The following is a 25,179-nucleotide window of genomic DNA, read 5'->3' on the forward strand; positions in this document are numbered from 1 at the left end:
CCCTCTATTCGACATTGGTGAGGCCTCATCTGGAGTACTGTGTCCAGTTTTGGGCCCCACACTACAAGAAGGATGTGGAAAAAGTGGAAAGCATCCAGCGGAGGGCAACAAAAATGATTAGGGGACTGGAACACATGATTTATGAGGAGAGGCTGAGGGAACTGGGATTATTTAGTCTGCAGAAGAGAAGAATGAGAGGGGATTCAATAGTTGCTTTCAACTACCTGAAAGGGGGTTCCAAAGAAGATGGCTCTAGACTGTTCTCAGTGGTAGCAGATGACAGAACAAGGAGTAATGGTCTCAAGTTGCAGTGGGGGAGGTTTAGGTTGGATATTAGGAAAAACTTTTTCACTAGGAGGATGGTGAAGTACTGGAATGCGTTACCTAGGGAGGCGGTGGAATCTCCTTCCTTTGAGGTTTTTAAGGTCAGGCTTGAGAAAGCCCTGGCTGGGATGATTTAGTTGGGGATTGGTCCTGCTTTGAGCAGGGGGTTGGACTAGATGACCTTCTGGGGTCCCTTCCAACCCTGATATTCTATGATTCTATGATTCTAGTGCTTGTGTACTTGCTACCGAATCCTTGCATACTGATAGAGCATGTACAGTAGACAGTACCGTAACCTTCAGAGGTTTACTGAATCCTCAGAATGATCAGAAGTCTCTCTCTGTAATGTACAAAGCTCTTATTGGTATCCTATAGCACTTCATAGGGCACTTTTCTATGTCTTGAGGTGATCTCATCTTCTTTTTCTTTGAAGGGCCAGGAGAACAAAATTTGTTTCCCTTTTCAGCCAAAGATCTTTTAACTGTTCCAGCAGCACTATTTGTAGAGGGAACACTGGAGACAGACTGATCCGACTGACCAGAATCTGAGTCAGGTCTCATAAATCTGTCCAGGACTTACACCCTAAATTTAATCTCCATGTTCTTCTGAGACCAATTGGCAAAAGAACAGCAGATAACACATTTACTAGAAATATCCCCCTCACTTTTGATGAGTGTCTCTGGCCAGCATAGCAATGTTAAACAAGGGGCACATTTTAAAACTGGGAGATTTAGATGGCATAGCTGTCTATTATCCAGCACCAATATCTAAGTAAATATCTAAGTATCTTAAAATACTAACAAGGGAACTAATCTAAAGCTAACTGACTAAAAAAAAAAAACCCACTACTTACAACAGATTAAACCCAATGTTAAAACAGAGATAAGGGACCTTTAGTGTTCCATCTCTAGCCTAAGGTGCAGCTGAAGGAACTGAAAGCCCTTTATGCCCTCAGGCAGGCAGGGGAGGGGGCATTCTGTGAGCATGTGTGGACCAACTTGACTGCTAACAAGAAAAAAGTTTCTACCTCTTGTATTAGGGGGTGCACGATACCATGACTGCAAGATACACAACCACTCAATGAAGAATAAAGACTTTTGAGTTCTTTTTATTTGCTTCCTGGTAAATCATGTTTTTAAGCTTTTCTCTATGCCAAGAAGAGATGCAAACATTTTTATAAAAAAAGAAAGATGAGATTCTCATAGTTACATGACTAAACCTTAGTACTTCAGAGAAGGAACTAACCACTACCTCAGTGGTTCCCAAATGCTTCCAGGTAACAACCCCTTTGGGCTCACCTCTATTAATGCCACCCTCAGGCTGCTGGGGAGGCAGGGGAGACTGCGAGGGAGGAGGCCTTGCACTCACTCTAGGCAGCCACAGCTCCTACATGCAGCAGGATGGGGGGAGGGAGTGACAGGGAACCCACTCCACACTCACCTCAGGAAGTGATGGCTCCTGCACCCTGTCATGCTGGACCCAGCTCCCTACTCTAGGTGTTATGACCTGGCATATATGGTCACAGCGCCACTCAGGTTTGGCCTATCTGCCCCTCCATAGATGGAGACCCACAACCCATCCACCCCCCGTGGCACCCTTTTTTGTGATCCCCCTGGGAGTCGTGACCCACAGTTTGGGAACCACTAGGAACAAGTTTCTCTTATGGACAATCAATTCCATAAATGTCCACCATGGAGCTTTTTACACTTTCCTCTGAAGCAGCTGGTTTTGGCTACTGTTAGAGTCAGGACACTGGACTACATGGACCACTGGAACCAATAAGGAACATAGTAAGTGTGAATCACATGTTCAATATTTGAAAGCATATATAACCACATATGCATCCAGCCTATTTCTTTGTTATCAAATGTTGTAGGAACCTATTGCTTCAGGGAGTCAGAAAACTGAAAAACAACTGAATGCACAATGTTGGAAATGTGCCACAAGACATCCATACTCTTGTGTTATTTCTGACTGCAAACCAGAATTCAATTCTTCCTCAACACAGATGAATAGCTCTTGTGTGTTTGTTACTAAAATGTTTTGTTTTTTAAATACTTTTTTAAAAAGGAAAGATTTATAATCATACTTAATTTTTAAATATGATTTTATAAAATGTTCATAACAGCAATGGCTGAAAATCTAAATAAAACAATTCCCATGACAGCCTGCAACAACCATGATCACACACTGCCTGTTACCTCTTTAATTTTGTCCCTCTTCTCTCGGATGTCCTTATCTGCTGGGTCTTCACTGTTTATCCCTATGAGGTTTGGTACTGGTACAGGTGGCAGTGGCTTGCTGTCTTTCTTTTTCATCTCTTGGGCTACTTTGTTCTTTTCTGTCTGAATCTCTGCTCGAATCTCATCTCGAGATTTCTTCAGCTTCTCTTTTGCCTCCTCTAGAGCTTTTTCATGGTCTGCTCGGATCTTATTTCTCAGGCGTTCCTCTTCTTCTCTAAAGAAACAAATGCTCGTCAGAGGCTGGCTTCATAAAGGAAACAACAATTGTGACAACCCCCCATTAAGCAGAAGAAGCCATATTCTGCACTGGTTTATTGTAGCCAATTTTGACTTAGAGTTTCACAGAAGTATGTCAATTTAGAATTTAGTCCCAGTTCTCAAACTGATTCCATACTGTATTTTGCCACAGCTCCAGCAGTAAAACTCAGTTTCGCTTTAGAACCTTATTTGTTCACAAACCATGAGAGCGCTCATCTTTCTGAGACAGTGACTGGTTATTGTAAATCATGTCTCAGTATTTTCCTTTGCCCTTTTATTCAACAGTTTAGAAATAAAAAGACCCCATGTTCTGAATTTCATCTACAGGGCTGACACATGGTTTCATAAATGCATCTCTCCCCCTATACAGAACACACAAAATTATGCTTAGCAATGACTAATTAAAAAAATACCAAGAGGGCTCTTCCCTACCTTTTGCTCAATAAAGGGTTGCATCAACAACCTGTTTTATGTGTAACATAGCATACTGCAGTAACCCAAGTCATTCAGGAGACATGGCCTGCAAAAACTACAGGTCCCAGCACAGCAAGTCCCATCCTGATTTGAATGGCTCGTCGCTAAAATCAAGGTGGATCATAGCATGCTGAGAACTGCAGTCTCTGGATGCAGCAAAGCTGCATCTGGACCGCTCATTTTGGGCCTTCCAGGATTAGTTTTCATCCAACTATAAAGTGATTTAAAATTTTAAAGTTTAAAAAAGCTGTGCCCTCTGGTATTAAAGTCTGCTGCCACTGTCCAACAAATCAGCTGCTTAGCCTTATGAATAGTCCCACCCCTCCACCGCCCCCAAAATTATATACTAGTTAAGGTTGCTTAAGTGCATACACTAGTAACAAAACCATAAAAATCCAGGATATCATTAGCTTAATCTTCACCCAACCTTTGCCATCTAACAATCTTAATTTCACCTTCTTCCCATTACCTTACTCGCATCCTCCAAACACACACAAAATGGGACATTGCAACTATTATCAGCATGTAGATCCTCTTCTCGCCATGTCTGCCACTTCAGTCCCCCTAGTTCAAGCCCCATTTTTCTTCATGCTTCCTCCACTCAGTGTTGCTTCCCCAATACTCTCTCACAGTCCTGCTCATCACCTCTCAGTTCCCCATGATGCTACTGTTTGGTGTATTGAGGAACCAGGTAGGGGAGTGAATACAGGGTTTGTCTACATGGTGCATTAGTCCACACACTGCAAGGTCATCATGCCAACCCCCAGTTCTGGATCACCGCCAACATCCACTGTCTTCATTCCCGCTCTCCCACAGGTCTGGTGCAAGTCGCAGGACCATGCTGACTTCTGCACCTACAAATTTCTTCTCTCCTCCCTTAATTCCAGGGCTTTGGAGCGGAGCCTGGAGCTGGAGCAGCTCCGGAGCAGTGGAGCTGCAGGTTTTTGCCTGCAGCTGGAGCGGAGCTGGAGCACAGCTCCAAAGCCCTGCTCAGTTCTACCACTTTTATTGCTAAGCAATTTTACTTCTTCACCCTGATGAACCACCACACTTCAGTCATCTATTAGATACCTTCTTAAACCCTCCATTCGCCAGCCCCCACATCCTTACTTACACAGAATCTGACTTTTTCAAAAAGAAAACCAACAAGAGCTGACAGGACCTCCCTACTTCATTCTCCCCGCCCTCTTTTCAACTCCCCTCCTGCCACTAACACCAAGGTATCTTGTTGGATGTGCTGTTCTGACCCATCGACCAGCCACAGTGGCTTTATTCCATCACAACTTTATCTTCTTCTCAGTATCAATCAAAGTAGAATATTTTTTATAAACAGCAGAAACAGATACCTGTGATGTGTCATTCTACATTCTTTATGAAAATACGCTTATGATAAGAATATGACATAACTGAGATATACTTTATGCAAGATGGCTCATGTGAGATATCATTGGAAAGGCTATGATTTACTGAATGTGATTATCCAATTTGTATGCCTGTATCATTTCTCAGGTTTCAGAGTAGCAGCCGTGTTAGTCTGTATCCGCAAAAAGAACACGAGTACTTGTGGCACCTTAGAGACTAAATAAATTTGTTAGTCTCTAAGATGACACAAGTACTCTTGTATCATTTCTGTATCTGAAGTTAGGAATACTGACTATGTATCTGTATTTTAACTACAGTATGCTACTTTGGATGATGCCCACTGCTAACACTTCAGGTACAACAATGGAAAAGCCAGACAGGGCAGATGGCCCACCAGTGAGGACAATGGACTGTGAAAAACTTGGTCTTCCTGCGGACACTCCATACTGCCACTGACTCCTGGACCCTGTGATACTACAGGGTCAGGTGGTCTTACCACCTGATACTAAAACATTACCTGGGACTTCTTGTAACTTTCCACTGTAAGGGGAGGGAGGTCAAGTTTGGGAAACAAAGGATTCCCACCCTTATGTAAATCTTATTTAAGGGTGGGGAGGAAGGCAAACAAGACTCTTCCTCTCCATGGCCTGTCTGACCAAGAAGAAAGACTGCAAATGGGAAGGCAAGGTGGGGAGTCCACACTGAGACAGGGGTCCAGTCTGGAAAGGAATATAACTGGAACTCTGAACCACAGAAACATTGTAAACTGCCTGAAACAATATCTAGGGTAAGAAATACTATTTGTAACCAATTTCTTTAGTGAAACTAGCTTAGTTTGTGTGTTTGATTTCATTTGCTTAGTAATATGCTTTGTTCTGTTTGTTACCCCTTTTGCCACTTAAAATCTGCCTTTTATAGTTAATAACATTTGTTTTGTTTATTATTAAATCCAGTTTCTGTAATTTCTAATGGGGGGGGAAGGCAGGAAGTGTGCACACCTCTCTCCACATTGAGGGAGGGGGAAAATTTCATAATATATCTTTGGGTCTGTACTCCAAGGGAGGTGGGCATCTGAGTGCTGGAGCAAGTCCGTTAAACTGAGTCTTCCCAGAGCTGATCTGCAGCTGGGTGTGGCCCGTATGTGTGTTAGAGGATGATTTAAGAGCCTGGCTCAGCAAGACAGGTTAAACAGGTTCTGACTCAGAACAGGCAGACTCAGTTGTATCACAGCACCATAAGGTGGCTTCCCAAAGGGTCCAACCCGTCCCAGTACCTTACACCCAACAATATTAAAAAGAATTCTCTGATCATCTCTCTGAACCATTAATGTGGATTTTTAGCAAATGTTGTAACACTGGCAAAGAGCATAGGAAAAAAACTAATGTTGTACCAATATTTTAAAAGAGTAAATGGAACAACCTGGGAAACTACAGACCAGTTAATCTGATATCAGTCACAGGCAAAATCACGGAAAGGTTGATATGAGAGGCAATTAGTAAACCATTAAAAGACGGTAGCAAAATTATTCCTCATTGACATGGTTTTATGGAAAATAGGTTTTGTCTACCAAAGTTTTCTGATGAAATTACAGGTTTGTTTAAGGTAACTGAATCCTGCGAACAGTTAAAAGTAACAGTCTGCATGCAGCTGACAGCCAAGTGACAGCCACAGTATTTGCTCTTGGTAAAAATCAATCATTGTGCTGTGACAGTGAGAAACTAAAAGCAACACAGAATGCGCAGTGATGGGAAGAAAGAATGCATAGTCCTATGCCCAGACAGAGTGTGAAATCAAACTATAGAGAATTTAAGGAAAAGTAAGGGCACTGGCACTGCTGCCTTTCTTGCCTCATCTGTACCGTTGGGAAGAGGATAATGGCTACTCTGATTCGTATTCCCACCCCTCCATAAACACCTCTCCCTCGTAAAACGTTTTGGTACAATGCGGCCAGTGATAATGTTAATTATTATACACCTCTCAAATTGTTTCTTAAAAGTTTGTGCTAGTGTTAAGTTGTGAAAGGACAAACATGGCGCTGGATGCCACTCACCACCCAAATCCATGAAAATATGTTTGTTAAGTTTGTTTGTGCTAGAAACAGAATTTTCCCGCCGATCTACCACTGGACTGCACCGGGGGTTAGGTTGATATAGTGGTGTCTCTCAGGGGGTGTGAATTTTTCATATCCCTGAGAGACATAACTATACAAACATAAATTCCTAGTGTAGATCAGGCCTAAGTTAAAAACCTGGAACAGTAAAAGTCCTGTGGTAAGTAGCCAATATATTGCTACACACAAAAGAAAAAGTAGAAAAAAAGGCAAACAAAATTCTTCAAATCCTTAGATAAAGACAAGTATTGGTATAAAATGTTTTCTTTTTAACCTATTTAATAGTTTTTGTTTTGCTGCAGTAATTCAAGAAAAACAGGATTCTGAATGAACTTAAACTGTTATTAACTGCAGTTATAGATAATATGAAACACAATAGGTACATATATATTCATAAACATTCCAAAACCTTTAAAAAATACTCAAATAGAGAAATGCTTAGCCTCGTTGCCAATGAATATTTGCTGGATCGGTACAGGGCATGTGCTATAGACCACTGGATCAGACGGATAAGGTAGACGAGGCTTTCTTCGGACAACTAATTGAAGTTTCCAGATCACAGGCCCTGGTACTAATGGGGGACTTAAATCACCCTGACATCTGCTGGGAGAGCAATACAGCAATGCACAGACAATCCAGGAAGTTTTTGGAGTGTGTCCTGGTACAAGTGCTGGAGCAACTGACAAGGGGCCGTGCTCCTCTTGTCCTGCTGCTTACAAAAAGGGAAGAATTGCTAGGGGAAGTAGAAGTGGGTGGCAACCTAGGCAGCAGTGACCATGAGATGGTTGAGTTCAGGATCCTCACAAAACAAAGAAAGGAGAGGAGCAAAATATGGACCCTGGACTTCAGAAAAGCAGACTTTGACTCCATTAGGAACTGACGGGCAGAGTCCCCTCGGGAGCTAATATGAGGGGGAAAGGAGTCCAGGAGAGCTGGCTGTACTTTAAAGAAGCCTTATTAATGGAGCAGAAACAAACCATTCCGAAGTGCAGAAGGAATAGCAAATATGGCAAGTGACCAGATTGGCTTAACAGTGAAATCTTCATTGAGCTTAAACTCAGAAAGGAAGCTTACAAGAATTGGAAATTTGGACAGATGACTAGGGAGAAGTATAAAAATATTGCTAGAGCATGCAGGAGTGTAATCAGGAAGGCCAAGGCACAACTGGAGTTGCAGCTAGCAAGGGATGTGAAGAGTAACAAGAAAGGTTTCTACAGGTATGTTAGCAACAAGAAGGTGGTCAGGGAAAGTGTGGGACCCTTATTGAATGGAGGAGGCAACATAGTGACAGATGATGTCGAAAAAGCTGAAGTACTCAATGCTTTTTTTGCCTTTGTCTTAGAATAACAGAATCATAGAATATCAGGGTTGGAAGGGACCTGAGGAGATCATCTAGTCCAATCCCCTACTCAAAGCAGGACCAATCTCCAGTTAAATCACAGACAAAGTCAACTCCCAGACTGCTGCACTGGGCAACACAGTATGGGGAGGAGGAGAGCAGCACTCAGTGATGAAAGAACAGGTTAAGCACTATTAAGAAAAGCTGGATGTGCACAAGTCCATGGGTCCAGATCTAATGCATCCAAGGGTGCTGAGGGTGTTGGCCGATGTGACTGCAGAGCCTTGGCCACTATCTTTGAAAATTCGTGATGATCGGGAGAGGTCCTGGATGATTGGAACAGGCAACTATAGTGCCCATATTTTAAAAAAGGGAAGAAAGAGAACCCGGGGAACTAAAGCCTCACTTCAGTCCCCAGAAAAATCATGGAGCAGGTGCTCAAGAAATCCATTTCGAAGCACTTGCAGGAGAGGAAGTTGATCAGGAATAGTCAATATGGATTCACCAAGGGCAAGTCATGCCTGACCAACCTGATTGAATTCTATGATGAGATAACTGGCTCTGTGGATATGGGGAAAGCAGTGGATGTGATATATCTGGACTTTAGCTAAGCTTTTGATAAGGGTTCCCACCATATTCTTCCCAGCAAGTTAAAAAAGTATGGATTGGATGAATGGACTAAAAGGTGGGTAGAAAGCTAGCTAGATTGTCGGGCTCAACGTGTAGTGATCAACGGCTCGCTGTCTAGTTGGTAGCCGGTATCAAGTGGAGTGCCCAGGGGTTGGTCCGGTTTTGTTCAACATGTTTATCAATGATATGGATGATGGGATTAATTGCACCCTCAGCAAGTTCGCAGATGATACTAAGCTGGGGGGAGAGGTAGATATGCTGGAGGGTAGGGATAGGTCCAGAGTGACCTAAAGAAATTGGAGAATTGGGCCAAAAGAAATCTGATGAGGTTCAACAAGGACAAGTGCAGAGTCCTGCACTTAGGAAGGAAGAATCCCATGCACCGCTACAGGCTGGGGACCGACTGGCTAAGCAGCAGTTCTGCAGAAAAGGACCTGGGGATTACAGTGAATGAGAAGCTGGATATGAGTCAGCAGTGTGCCCTTGTTGCCAAGAAGGCCAACAGCATATTGGGCTGTATTAGTAGGAGCATTGCCAGGAGATCGAGGGAAGTGATTATTCCCCTCTATTCGGAACTGGTGAGGCCACACCTGGAGTACTGCGTCCAGTTTTGGTCCCCCCACTACAGAAGGGATGTGGACAAATTGGAGTAAGTTCAGCGGAGGGCAACGAAAATGAATAGGGGATTGCGGCATATGACTGACGTAGAGAGGCTGAGGGAACTGGGGTTATTTAGTTTGCAGAAGAGAGGAGTCAGGGGGGATTTGATAGCAGCCTTCAACTACCTGATGGGGGGTTCCAAAAAGGATGGAGCTAGGCTGTTCTCAGTGGTGGCAGAAGACAGAACAAGTAGCAATGGTCTCAAGTTGCAGCGGGGGAGGTCTAGGTTGGATATTAGGAAACACCATTTCACTAGGAGGGTGGTGAAGCACTGGAATGGGTTACCTAGGGAGGTGGTGAAATCTCCATCCTTAGAGGTTTTTAAGGCCCGGTTAGACAAAGCCTTGGCTGGGATGATTTAGTTGGTGTCGGTCCTGCTTTGAGCAGGGGATTGGACTAGATGACCTCCTGAGGTCTCTTCTAACCCGAATAGTCTATTATTCTAGGAATGAAACACAACTAGTCACAGAGATTGATATCCTCTGGAATCTAGCTGTGGTAGCTATGTCACCTCTTGATTATAGTTACTATACAGAAGACTTGCAAATACAGCATATTTTTCACTTTTCCTGCCAATAACTGAAAAAGCAAACACATTTATGAAACAATAGTATAGGCTCACTCAGTAGGGATCCTCAAAGACTCTTTCCAAGTACCATGTCCAGGTACCTCAGACACTGGTAAAACACTCACATGAGTGATGGCAAGCACCCATTCTTGGCCTGCTGCTCAGAAATGCAAGCCAGACTGATTTGCCAATGTGACGCCCTAGGGCCCATGTAACCCAGCTCTGGTATAAATCACAGTAACGAGCCAAAATCCAAAGAAAGGACTCATCTTGACTGCACAGTACAGCTGAGAACCTGGAATGTACATCAAACACATGCCACTTATGTGGGAAATGGAGAATACTGTGTAGTTACACAACAGTTACAACAGAATTAGAGAGGGAAAGTATTCCCAATTAACCAGTTCAATTGGTGACTTATTCCTAAATTCAAAACTATAAATAGATTAATCAAAATCATACCCATACTCAAATTTGTGGAGCCGGGGTAATAAGTCACCCACACTTTGGTCTAAGGCTATGTAATTACTCCCTAACTTTACAATATCTGTTGCTAAATTAAATCTGCATTTAAAATCTTTGTTAAAACAAAATACAAAACACTTAATCCACATGAAAAAAAAATCAATACAGTAGATAATCCAATAGAACACGTTAAAACCAGCTAGCTAGTAAAATCAAATAAATACAATTAGGAAACATTCAGCTGTGGCATTTATTTTTAAGATATTGTTGTGGCTACAAACATTGATAATTGTAGTAATGCTTATAATGTGTTGTAAGATAAAGTGTATGTTAAAGGATTGGCAACAGAAACAGGAAAAGAAATAGGCACCGGAGGATACCTCTTTACTCCATCATGTAAAGTAATCAACTTCCTATATTTCCAAAGGTGTCAAAGGGGGGAACTACGCCTGGAGTCCCATAAAAACAACTAAATACCAAGCCTCTAAAATCGAGACACACACACACCCTCAAAATGCAACACAGGAAAATTTCTAATGACTTTTTTTCTAATGATTTACAATCAAAACTGAATGAAATGAATGAAAAACTCATGTTTAAAGAAAAAAGAATTGCTGACATTAATCATTATGCTCTCCAAACCATCCACCCCCAACAGATTAAGGTGAAAGCACATACTAACATACAACACTGAAGTATAAAAAATGAAGGACTCCTAAATACTAAGGTTATAAACTTTTTAAACTATATTTCAATGATTTCTGATTATGGATAGTGAATGAGTTTAGGTGAGGTAATACTTAGTATGTTTTTGACTATTCTTCTTCAACATTAATTGCTGATTTGTTTAAAATTATATTATTGCTGGCAAGACAGGTAATGTGTTATGTTGGAAGACATAACTAAGAGGTACACAAATAGGTAATGATAATTAAAAAAAAACTTTTTCTGGGATGACCCAGGCCAGAGTGACACAAAACAACATGAAAGACACAAGATAGAGGAGGTAATATCTTTTATGGACCAACTCCGATCGGTGGAAGATACAAGCTTTTAAGCTACACAGAGCTCTTCTTCAGGTCTTTCATATCCTGGGACCAACATGGCTACAACAACATTGCAGACAAAACAACATGACATAGAAACTGTAAAACCATCAGTAAAAAATACAGAAGTTAGGTAACTGATTCTTACTCATGCGTAATGTATGGTTATATAAAAAATTAAGAACTGATGTACTAAAGCCAATTGCAAAAAGGTTAAGTAATCTGGAATGTGGAAATGTATAAAAAACGCAAGTGAATAATGCCAAAACAGGAGAAACACCAGACCAGAAACTGAAGGAACAAGACTAGAAGACAAGACCCAGGGAACAGAAGAGGCGATGACCATCATAAAGTATAGAAGGACTTCCTAGTGCCCTGGAAAGTGGTAACTTGGGTCCCTACCAATTCCATCTTGTTTGTTGTTTGTCATTTGGCAGAAATGTATGTTCAGACACTATACATGACAATAAATCTGTCTGAAATTGTATAAATAAAAGGCAAAAATTGTGTGGACTTTCCCCCAACATCTATAAGACATTGACATAGTCCTATGTGACATTCTGATAACAACTTAGCACTATTCAAAAACCAACTGAGCCCATATTTACTGGATTAAAAACTACTAACTGACAGATCTGAAAACATAATGTAAATGGGGGAATCATCAGCCTATGGATTTTTTTCTAGTAAGGTCCTGCAGGGAACTGTTTAATTAATTCAATGTGGCCCACTGATCTTGAAGGAAATATAAAATCATTGCTACCAAAAGTTTGCAAATAACTCAAAACTTGGTAGAGTGGTAAAAAATGCAGGAGACAGGTAATATATACACAGCAATCTATATCTTTGCAGGCAGATCTATAAAAACAACAGTGGACGAGAAGCTGGATATGAGTAAGCAGTGTGCCCTTGTTGCCAAGAAGGCCAACAGCATATTGGGCTGTATTAGTAGGAGCATTGCCAGCGGATTGAGAGAAGTGATTATTCCCCTTTCTTCAGCACTGGTGAGGCCACACCTGGAGTACTGCGTCCAGTTTTGGTCCCCCCACTACAGAAGGGATGTGGACAAATTGGAGTGAGTTCAGCGGAGGGCAATGAAAATGATTAGGGGTTTTTCAGGCCGAGCTTGACAAAGCCTTGTCTGGGATGATTTAGTTGGTGTTGGTCCTGCTTTGAGCAGGGGATTGCACAAGATGACCTCCTGAGGTCTCTTCGAACCCTAATATTCTGTGATTCTATGAATAGGTTTCTGGGGGTTCACAAAGTAGAGCTGGCCTTAGAATCGCTGGGGCCCAGGCCTGAAGCCCCAGAGCCGCACCATCCCACAGGGGCTGAAGCCCAGAGCCTGAACAACTGAGCTTCGCAGGTCCCCTGTGGTATGGGACCCCAGACAATTGCCCTGCTTGCTATCCCCGAATGCTGACCCTGGCTTTTATATCCAGAAAAACTGTTATTTTGGCACAGGTGGGCTATGGAGTTTTTATGGCATGTGGAGAGCGGGCACCTCAGAAAAATGCCCATCATTAAAAAGTACAATTTTATAAAATGGACAAAAAATGAAAGTAAAATGTAAGCCAACTTGCATAAAGTTTTCTTTACATACATCTTAAAAGAAACCGCACTCTACTTAAAATATAGTCAAAACCCAAAAGAATGAAAAGTAGCTCCAGGTGCTATAAAGGTCCCTAAGTTCCCCCTAATAGTTGTAGCTTTACAATCACATTTTCCTTTGTTTTTCCTCCAAATGTTGTGTGAATTGATTGTGATTGATTTAGAGCTGCTCTGTAATAATTTATAAATACTGCATGTTCATGTGGTCATTGGGATGTTTACTATATGAATATATTGGTTTAGAGTAAAAGTAGGCTATCAGGAAAACAAACAGAAAGGAAAAAGAATGCGTCAAGATACGACACACACACACACTCTTTAGAAACACTTGAAGGCTATTAAAGGACAATGACAGCACTGTTAACTGAGGATTTGCCTCTTCTCCAGTCAATCCGCAAAACTAGTTTCAAATAGGACAGGAAGAAGCATAGGCAATCAGAAGAACTGTAGCAGATTTAAAAAGGAAGACCCTCAAGAGAGGGTGAGTGGTTGTTCAGAGAAACCTGAATGAGACACCCTGCTGGAGTCTGAAGAAGGGCAGGTCTGCTTAGGTTACCATCAGGGATGATAACCCTTTAGGTAAGAGAGACATGCATGCAGCATATTTGTTGTTTTAAAATCCCTTTTTTTTTTTATGCTTTCTTCCAACTGCTGAAATTAATAGTATTTACTGGTCACAGAACCATAGGTACCTGAACTCAGTTTGACTCGCTGGGTGAGAACAGTTGATACACATGGTATTGCAACACATGTGTTTAAGATTGGCAGAACTGCAAAAATCCAACCTGGAACAATTAAAGACATGAGGCTGAACACTTGAGGGGGTGCACTCAGGGAAACAAAGGGAACAAAGGTACAGATAGCACTGTTATCATGACATCCATAGGAACTCAACTGGGAAACTAACTAGGTAGGGGAAACAGCAAAATTGACTAGACACAAGGGGACTTAGGTGTTGCAGTGCTCAGCACTGCAATGCCCAAATTTCAGGTGTCTCTTCCTGATAGACTTCCACATCTGAGCTTTTTCGCAGAGGTGAAAGGGAAGATAGCTAATGCAATCCATTTACCTTAGGCACTGTGTCATGACACATTCCACCCTTCCTAAATTGGGGGAGGGATGAATCAGCCTCAGATGAGAGGTCTTCACTAGAATCTACTTTTCCAGAAAAGCCCAAGGTTTTGTCAAAGAAGAAACAGACAACTTGCAGCTCTCCCTAAGAGCTGGGTCTGATCGCTATATGGGGAGAAGAATCTGTGCAGGCCGAACTCCGATCAAAAAGAAGAAATGCAAATATATATGCCAAAATCGCACAGGGCATGGTGGAGAGAGGCTACAACAGGGACACACAGCAGTGCCATGTGAAAGTTAATGAGTTCAAGCAAGCCTACCAAAAGACAAAGGAGGCAAACGCTCGCTCCGGGTCAGAGCCCCAGAAATGCCGCTTCTATGACCAGCTGCATGGCATTCTAAGGGGGGACCCTACCACTACCCCACCACTGTCCGTGGACACCTGCAAGGAGGGAGTCTCATGCAACATGGAGGAGGATTTTGTGGATGAGGAAGAGGAGGTGGAGGAGGAGAATGTGCAGCAGGCAAGTGGTGAATCCATTCTCCCCGGCAGTCAGGACCTTTTCATCATCCTGGAGCCAATACCCTCCCAAGGCAGGATCCCCAACCATGAAGGCGGAGAAGGAAGCTCTGATGAGTGCACATTTGTAACTACAGTGCAGGGTTTAAAAGCAATAGTGTTTCATATTTGATTTTCCCTGAAGACGTGGGATGTATTCGCGGCCAGTACAGCTACTGGAAAAGTCTGTTAACGTGTCTGCGGATGGAGCAGGAATCCTCCAGGGACATCTCCATGAAGCTCTCCCAGAGGTAATCTGAAAGCCTTTGCAGAAGGTTTCTGGGGAGGGCTGCCTTATTTCGTTCTCCACAGTAGGACCCTTCACCATGCCAAGCCAGCAGCAAGTAGTCTGGAATCATTGCAGCACAAAGCATGGCAATGAATGGTCCTGGGTTTTGGTCACATTCTTTCTGTGTTAGCCTCAGGAGAGTGATATCATTCATGGTCACCTGGTTGAAATAGGGGAATTTTTGTAAGGGAACGGTAAAATGACGCCTTTCATACAGGGTTGCTTGCGCTTGGCTAAAAGGGATCATCTTGGAGAATAGCCACACAGCAGTGGGAGGGGTGAAGGGATCATCACAGAGAATAGCCACACGGTGGGGTGGGGGGCAGTGCGTGCTGCATATCCACCCAAAAACCGCAGCCTCTCCTTTTAAATGTGAAGCCCAACCAGCATTGCTTGCTATAGGAAAGGATGGCGCTGCAGTTTGAAACCATTCTCACATGTTATGAAGGCGTAAGAAGCCATCCCCATGTACCAAAAGGCTTACCATGGCTGCCTGGAAACCAAAGTCTGTTGCCCAGCCATTTATGATGTGTCACCATACCAGCAGGTGCTCAATATAAAAGGCAAAATGTGACCTTGTACATAAAGCACATGTGCTGTCTGCTGTGAATTGCTTGATTCACTGTGAAAGAGTCTCCCTTTTGTTCTCAGAAATGTATCATCTTAAATTTTACTCTCCCTTTTCATCTCCCCCCAGGTGCAAATGTTTCTAGGCTCCCCCATCATCTCCGTCCCTGAGGTTATCGCAGATTAGAAGGTGAAAAAAAACGCACTTATGACGACATGTTTTCCAAGCTCATGCAGTCCTCCCGCACTGATAGGGCACAGCTGAATGCATGGAGGCATTCAGTGGCAGAGGCCAGGAAAGCATTAAGTGAGCGTGAAGAGCAGAGGCAGGAGGCAATGCTGAGGCTAATGGAGGAGCAAACAGACATGATGAAGCATTTGTTGGAGCTGCAGGAAAGCCAACAAGAACACAGACCCCCACTGCATCCACTGTATAACTGCCTGCCCTCCTCCCCAAGTTCCACATCCTCCTCACTCAGACGCCCAAGAACACGGGGGGGGAGGCTCCAGGCACCCAGCCACTCCACTCCAGAGGATGGCCCAAGCAACAGAAGGCTGTCATTCAAACACTTATTGCTTATTGTAGCCACACTACAAATCAAGTAGCCTTGTCCTTCCCTCCTCCCGCATCCCACCCCACCCAGGCTACCTTGTCAGTTATCTCACTTTTTTTTAATTAATAAAGAAAGAATGCATGGTTTCAAAACAATAGTTACTTTATTTTCTTTGCCAGCTGTGATCAAAGGAGGGACGGTGTTTGGCTTACAGGGAATTAAAATCAACAAAGGGGGTGGGTTTGCAGCAAGGAGAAACACACACAACTGTCACACAATAGCCTGGCCAGTCATGAAACTGGTTTTCAAAGCCTCTCTGATGCTCAGCACGCCTACCTGTGCTCTTCTAATCACCCTGGTGTATGGCTGCTTAAAATCGTCCGCCAGGCAATTTGCCTCAACCTCGCACCCCTCCCCCTTACTCTCACAGATATTATGGAGCACACAGCAAGCAGCAATAACAATGGGAATGTTGGTTGTGCTGAGGTCTAACCTAGTGAGCAAATAGTGCCAGCAAGCTTTTAAACATCCAAAGGTACATTCTAGCACCATTCTGCACTTGCTCAGCCTGTAGTTGAACTGTTCCTTACTACTGTCCAGGCTGCCTGTGTACGGCTTCATGAGCCATGGGAGCAAGGGGCAGGCTGGGTCTCCAAGGATAACTATTGCCATTTCAACATCCCCAACAGTAATTTTCTTGTCTTGGAAGTAAGTCCCTTCTTGCAACTGCTCGAACAGCCCAAAGTTCCTAAAGATGCAAGCATCATGCACCTTTCCCGGCAATCCCACGTTGATGTTGGTGAAACGTCCCTTGTGATCCACCAGTGCCTGCAGCACCATTGAGAAGTAACCCTTGTGGTTTACGTACTGGTTGGCAAGGTGGTCTGGTGCCAAGATAGGGATATGCGTTCCGTCTATTGCCCCACCACAGTTTGGGAACCCCATTGCAGGAAAGCCATCCAGTATGCTCACAACAGCAGGAGTGAGCTGAGCGGGTTCCATGCTTGCCGTGCTATGGTGTCTGCACGAGTAACCCAGGAAAAAAGGCGCGAAATGATTGTCCGCTGTTGTTTTCACGGAGGGAGGGGCAACTGACAACATGTACCCAAAACCACCCGCAACAATGTTTTTGCCCCATCAGGCATTGGGAGCTTAACCCAGAATTCCAATGGGCAGCAGAGACTGTGTGAACTGTGGGATAGCTTCCCACAGTGCACCGCTCTATAAGTCAATGCTAGCCATGGTATTGAGGACACACTCCGCCGACTTAACATGCTTAGTGGGGACATACACAACCAACTGTATAAAACTGATTTCTAAAAATCGACTTCTATAAAATCGACTTAATTTTGTAGACATATCCTCAGTGTCTTCAAATGTTCTGAGGGCAGTGCTAAAAAATCCCAGAGTTGGGAACAGAGTCCTAATTAAATAATGATTGCAACACTGCTCTGCCATATTTGGCATCTGCTATAGCAGCACGATCCAGCACATAATATTTAGCGAACGTGTGCACCAACTTCCAAGTAGCAGCCTTGCATATTTCCCTAATAAGAAAACTCTTTAACTGAAGCTAATGATGCTTCCAGCCCTTGAAGAATAAGGCCATTCAATAGGCAGCTCACGAATTTCAGCTAACTCATAATATTGCACAATGCATTGTTTAACCCATCCAAAACCAGTATGAGTATGGACAAAGTATGGCTTATGTGATTTTTAGCATAAGAAACAGTCTAGATGACTTCCTAAAACTCGTAGGTGTATTTAAGTAGTCAGGAAGAGCCAGCCTACCATCTAAAAGTATGTACACAGACTCTGCTTTGTTAGCATGAGGTCTTGGAAAGAAAACCAGTAAATCAATGGTCTGATGTGAAACAAACTATTTTTGGTAAAAACCTGGGATCAGGTCTGAGGACCACTTTATCTTTCCGAAAATTAGTAAGTGGTGGGTCATCAGGGTGTGCAATTCACTCACTCTTCTGACTGACATAATTGTAGTGATGTATACCAGTTTACTAGATAAATGAAACAACACTCCATCATGGAGTCAAAAGGGTGACCACATGCTCATAAATCATACCAAATTAAGATCCCAAATTGGGACAGGATCCCTAAAAGAAGGATATATGTTAGATAACCCATTCATAAACCTTTTGACAGAGTCATGTACAAACAATGATCTACCATTGACCAAAACATGGTAAACTGAAATAGCAGCCAGGTGAACTCTTAAAGAAGAATTAGACAACCCTTCAATATTTTATGTCCTTAAAGTCTGAAGAATAAGAGATATGGAAGCTCCCACCAGAGAGTCAGATTTTCCCTTCACCCAAGCAACAAATGTATTCCATTTTAACTGATAACACTCTCCTGTAGAGTTTTCTAGAACTGAACAGTATATTCTACACCAAGGAAGAACATGACTGCTCAAGATTAGTCAAAGTCCAATGGCCCTTCGCGGTCAGATGAAGAGACTGTGGATCTGGATGGAGAATTCTGCCTTGTTGCAGTTACAAAATATCCAGAGACAGTGGAAGGCACCATGTGTCTGACAGGTGAAGGAGATCTGAATGGCTCTTAATGTCAATACAGTGATATGCAAGTTCTTTATTTGGAAAGCCCCAGTGGCCCGATTGTAAATTGAGCCAAACAATCTCACCATCCAATGTTGGATGCATCTGATATTAGCATTACTGATGGCAAAGGGAGATTGAATAGAACATCTTGGCAAACATTTGATCTGTTCATCCACTGCCTCAGCCCAACCCAGAAGCTCATGCGGCATGGTGAAAAACACAGAAGAACGTGTGCTGCACTGCCCACATTTTGAGATGAGCAAAAGGTGTTACACAAATGGTAGCTGCCATCAACCCCATGAGACCCAAGAAGAGGACCACCTGCTATTATTGATGATTTCACAAATCTGAACCTACTTGTTCTATTTTTAAAAACCCATTTCTGTAAGGAAAGCTCTCCCAGCTACTGAGTCAGTATGGATCCAATAAACCTCTGTGTTGGGAGGAGATCTGACTTCTTGACATTGAGAAGTAACCCGCATCTGAGAAGAGGGGGACTGTAACCTTGAAGTGAAGTAACAGGACTCGCACACAGCCACATTCAACAGCCAATTGTCCAAAAGCATGTAAAGAAAAATATCCTGTTTTCTTAGGTGCGCCACGACCACCAAAAGGTACTTTGAAGAAAAAAAAAAAATCTTGGTATTGACAACAATCCAAACAGGAGCAGTTTGTATTGGAAATGGTGCCCCACCAAAATGAACTGCAGTTATATTTTATGACTGTGCTAGACAGCAATATGAAAATACACATTCTTTAAAATCAAGAGTGGCGAACTTTCCTGTATGCAAGGAAATTAGAGGCTAAAGTTAACATCCAAAACAGGAATTTTCAAGTGTACCTGTTCTCATTTCTTAAATCTAAAATCAGATGAAAACCCCCATCTTTTTTCTTTATCAGAATGAAACAACATTATGAAAAATGCTCTTCAGAAGGCAATGAGTGTGTAAGATGATGTGGACATGTCTGAACTACCTGGACCAACAGGTTAGGAAACTTATTTTCGCATCATTCTTATGGCTATCTACCATGTTTTACTATGCTAGGAAATGATAACTTTGATTATTCTCATAAAGTTCCAGAGTAACAGCCGTGTTAGTCTGTATTCGCAAAAAGAAAAGCATCCGATGAAGTGAGCTGTAGCTCACGAAAGCTTATGCTCAAATAAATTGGTTAGTCTCTAAGGTGCCACAAGTACTCCTTTTCTCATAAAGTTGTGTTTTGCGTGGATTGATTACTTATGAAATTCAGAATGTTTGTGTTCAAAATATAATTGGTATGTTGGTTTGTTGTGGGAGTACTTATCAATTACATTTTTACTGTTATTGCAGGACTTCTGAAATGATTTTTTTTATTGCTCAATATAATTAAACATCCTAGGTGAAGACTGCCTGTTTAAAAGTAAAGATTTATTAGGCACTTACGAATTTTAACATTTATAAATGTTTTTCTCAAACTGGTATATTTCTAGAGATAAGTGTTTAAACAGATTTAGACCATCCTTATGACTAATTATTTTCCATATAAAACTGGGTTTAGAATAAATTATATCATTTAAACAGTGGTACAAACAGCTGCAGTAGGAGCAATCTTCACAATCTCATATTTTTAAAGCAGTGCACTGAGTAATAGTGAGTGAAAGTGAGCACTGGTCTACCCTACCACTTTAGTCAATGTAACCTATGCTGCTCAGAGGTATGAAAAAGACACACACCCCCCCGAGCGACATAACACAGTCCACACCGGTGCTGTGTCAGCAGGAGTCGCTCTCCCGCCAACATAGCTTCCGCCTCTTGTGAAGGCAGTGTAATTATGCCAATGGGGAAGCGCTCCTCTGTCGGCATAGCACATCTCCATTTGTTCATATTAATAGGACATTTACTGCCACTTTGCTGTGTCTGTGCATTTTATATTATTGCTATTGCTATTGCTATTTTCATTGTCTAAACATGAGGTCACTTAGACCTCAACACCCTATATAGTGTGTAGCTTCTGAATCTAGGAAAGTTTTAACATGTTCATAGGCAGCGCCCCACCAGCAGCAGCATAGAAGTAAGGGTGGTAATACCATACCCTGCCACCCTTACTTCTGCGCTGCTGCCTTTAGAGCTGGGCGTCTGGAGAGTGGCAGCTGCTGACTGAGGACCCATACCATCCCATGCCATCCTTACTTCTGTGCTGCTGCTGGCGGCAGCTCTGCTTCAGAGCTAGGATCCCGGCCAGCAGCCACTACTCTCCAGCTCTGAAGGCAGCACCACCGCCTGCAGCAGTGCAGAAGTAAGAGTAGCAGTACTGCAACCCCCCTACAATAACCTTGTGACCCCTCCCCACAGCTCCTTTTTGGGTCAGGACTCCTACAATTACAACAGCATGAAATTTCAGATGTAAATAGATGAAATCATGAAATTTATGATTTTTAAAATCCTATGACCGTGAAATTGACCAAAATGGACCGTGAATTTGGTAGGACCCTACATATGGGTGCAGAGCGCATTTGATGCATCTTTTAGCCAAAGACTTATGTACAACTCCAGGAATAAAGGAAAATGATGCTGAATTTGCAAGATACTTCTATAACAAACACACTGCTTCAGTTTCACTGCAGAGAGCAGCAGGATCCAAACTAATTCTTCAGCATGATGTACGATGGAATTCAGTGGTTGACTCTTTTGAGCTATTTATTAAGAACTGACCCATTCTGATGACAATTTGTGAAGAAATTCATGACAAAATAGATGGAACGATCACTGTCAATGTAGTTAACATCGGACAAAAGAGAAAGGTAGGAGACATGCTGAATACACTGAAACCTATTTCCACAGCCTTGGACAAGCAGCAGAAACATTGCTGCTGTATTGCTGATGAAATCTGGGGAGAATTTCAAGACATTGAAGAAAGAAATACCCAGCAACAAAGTTAAATTGCAGGAAGTTAAGAAGCAGATGGACTAAGCATTTACTCCACCTCATTTTCTTGCCAATATTCTCAATAAAAGTACCACAATGGATGCCTAAGTGCTGAAGAAGATGCTGCTATGACATAGGAATCTAATAATCACCCATCAATCTTGCCAACCATAATAAATTTCAGAGCTAGAGTTGAATCATCCAAGAAGTACGTTAGTTGATGTTTTAAAGAAAGTCACACCAGTGGAGGTCACTGGCTAAGCGCCTGAAACCGGAGCTTGCTGAAGTGCTAAATCAGCTTTTGACAGCAGTAGCCTCTTCTGCAGGCACAGTGAGAGTACTTTCTTCATTTGGACTAATTCATTCAAATTTGAGAAACTGAGTAGGAACTGAAAAAGCAGGAAAACGTGTCTTTCTCTTCCAGTCTATGAATGAGGAGGGAGGGGATGAGATCTATTAATCCGAAAAGTTTGAAGGACAGCCTAAGTAGTTTAGGGCTGGTTTTCCCTACAAAGTTAGCTCACCTTAACTACACTACTCAGGGCTGTGAAAAATTTTACAACCTGGGCAATGTAACTAAGCAGGCCTGAGCCTGATTGTAGAGAGGTGGATTTACTACAGCAAAGGAAGAACCCCCTCCATCGCTGTACTGAGTATCTATGCTACAGCGCTATATCAACACAGCTGCACCACTGCAGCTGTGTCGCTGTAGCGTTTCTAGTGCAACCATACCCTTAGGAGACTGTCTTATTTTGAAGAGACATAGGCAAGAAGGCACTTAAGTTCCAATCACTTTCACTTGGACATATCTGAAAATTTTCCCAGGCTGAAATAATAGTTTAATTCACTAACAACAGTTAATCCCCCTATTTAATAAATCAATTAGCTGTGAATGTGAAACATGTTTTGATAACAGAAGTATATGTATCCAAAACATTTAAGGTCGTTTTAATAAAAAATGTAGATGCTGTTTTGTGCATTTGATTAAACTGCAATTACCATCCTAATGAAGCTTGACACTAATATTAAGAACACACAAAAAAACTAGTAAGTCAGCAATATAGTATTCACCATTTTCTAACATACTAAATATGTACAATAGTGATAGTGTACCCTCCTAGGTAGCAAAAAGATGTACCAAATCTAGTGCTAAGGCTCTACTTAGCTGTAAATCAACATGTTTTTATGGTTGTATCAACCAATGAGAATGCACTTTTCTTCAGAAAATAACTGGCGTACAAACGGAAAGGTTGATTAAAATCAATTATTTAAATTGAGGCTTCCACTTGGAGATTTAAATCAATCCATCCTGCCACAAAGTCATGGAACTGCAGAGCATCCTCACAAGGAGAGGAGGTGTAAGACATACCCATATGGTCATCACGTGACAAGTCCAGATCAAGGACTGTGTCTAGTGTCTCCTGTTCAAAAAGAGGACCCATTTCCTCCTCCATTTTTTCTAAGAGTGGTGTCCGGTACCACTATCTGCACTAACGGATCCGGAGGAACGAATGATAAGCCACAGGATCCTTACTAGATGAAACTTCACCTCTCCATCCATGAGGAGGATAATCAAAAAACTGTTCTGGTGGAAACCAATAGGACCATGAAGACCATGTCTGCCAGTCTCTCCAGTAGCTGGGATTGGAAATGTACTCATGCGAGGAGGGGCAAAAGGGCAGGATGGTATAAAATGGGACAAAGCAGGTCTCCTGATTCTTCCTCTATCCTCTTGTAAGGACAAACCAGACCTCTTATCTGGTATGGATCTCAATGCAGATATCAACAGAGTCAGAAGATGGAGAGAAACAAAGGGTGAGAAAGATCTGTCCAGACATCCTGTAAGAGTCTTGCGAGGACGCAGAGAAATGTCTGGAGACATGCTAACAATCTTCTCTACTTTCCTCCTTTTCTTGGGTTACAATTACATAAATCACAAAGACTGTCTCTTCCCCATTGCCCAGGTTCTGTTGGTCAGTTCCAAGGACCTCAGGTTAAGGAATTTCGACATCAGCCACTACACCATTATCGGATCTGATGATGGCCACAGAACCAGAGCAGTGGACTGGCCCAGCACCACAGACCAGGAAACTACCTTATTTAGAGAAACATTTCAGCTGGCACTACGAAAGCTGGTTTGCTGTCCTCGACAAACACTCAAAAATGTTTACTTTGCACTCTCAGCTTGCTTAGGAGCTACTGCAGAAAAATAAGGTAGTAATCTTCTTCTATAACCTCTGCTCTTTTTCCTCAGTAGGTCCTGTTGGCGAGGCATGAAAGTAGGGTAGGGGTGTAGTTGCTGAGGATGGAACTGCTGACAAAACCAGTACTAATAAAGCTCAATAAATCCCTCACCACAGCATAAGCTTCTGGAGTTCACAGCCCTGGGATGGCCACTTGCTAGTGGGACAACACAAACAGCCCTATTGTGTTTGATGGTGCTACTTCAGGGGCTGGCCTCAATGGTACCTGAGCTGGCACCAGAGTTGACAGTCCCACCCGAGTAGATGACTGTCTCACAGAGTGCCCCAACTTCAAGTACACTCTATTTCCTTTGTCCACATGCTTACTGGACTTTGGTGCCAGGGATATCTCTCTCCTGGATGCTGAGTACTTCAAGAAAAACTTGCTGTGTGTCTTCCTCGATACCAAGGAAGGAGACTGGTGCAAGGATTCAGACAGCAAAGGAGTAGTGCTCCATATTGCAGCTGATATTCTCAGCAGCCATTCAGAGCCGGAAGGCTCTGAGGGACTCCATCAGTAAACATTTAAATCTGGATGCCCTAATCTTTTGTGGTCCTTGCTTTAAAGTTCTAAAATTTAGACACTGATCCTGGATGTGCGACTCCCTGAAATACTTTAGGCAACTGAGTGCAGATCACTTGCTGGCATTAGCTTTTTGCAGGAATGACAGGGCTTGAAGCGCGGTGACGAAAGTATGCCTTGGTACCAGAATGCAACAAGGGGAATCAGAGTATGTAACACTCTACAAAGCAAACTTAATACTAAAAACTACCTAACACTAAAACTATGGCTAACCAAGTACTAACTAGGTACAAAATAGACAAATTGGGAAAACTTGCAAAGGCAAGACAAGACATTCCAACAACTGGCACAGGAGACTAGAAGGAACTGAGGGGCGTCAGGGGTGGCTCTGCCCTTTATACCATCAGGCAGCAGCGCAAGGTAACACAGGGCACATGCACCACCCTGACAGCTACCGCTGAGGGAAAAATCTCTGACAACGGCACTGGTGCACACACACCCGAAGTGGAATGGAGATGTGCAATCACACGAAGGAGAAAAAATAAGAAACAAAGTTTATCAAAACATGTTTTGCATTTAAAACTAAAAAAAGAAAGTAGTATCTGTAGTTGTGAATTGAACTGTTTCTGATCACCATGTCCTTCAGCATTTTAGAACTAGTAAATTTCATACTCAGACACGTAGTTTCTATTCATAGACTGGAAGAAAAAGAAAACAAGCCTTCTGCTTTTTCAACATCCAGTTGGTTTCTTAAGTTTGAATGAAGTAGATATTTAACTGAACTAGTTGAACAAACTGAGA

General features: G+C 42.5%; 1 protein-coding gene across 4 annotated transcripts in view; it reads right to left on the reverse strand.

Annotated features, from left to right (window-relative positions):
• MAN1A2 (mannosidase alpha class 1A member 2) overlaps positions 1-25,179 on the reverse strand; it is a 304,833-nt gene that overhangs the window by 234,383 nt on the left and 45,271 nt on the right. For all 4 annotated transcript variants that reach the window (XM_073310578.1, XM_073310569.1, XM_073310564.1 and 1 more), the window contains exon 2: positions 2,526-2,781. In XM_073310578.1, coding sequence (XP_073166679.1) covers positions 2,526-2,781 — 256 coding nt within the window. The remainder of the gene's footprint in view (positions 1-2,525; positions 2,782-25,179) is intronic.

Source organism: Lepidochelys kempii, chromosome 1 (genome assembly GCF_965140265.1).
Source record: "Lepidochelys kempii isolate rLepKem1 chromosome 1, rLepKem1.hap2, whole genome shotgun sequence".
Classification (NCBI taxonomy): Eukaryota; Metazoa; Chordata; order Testudines; family Cheloniidae; genus Lepidochelys; species Lepidochelys kempii.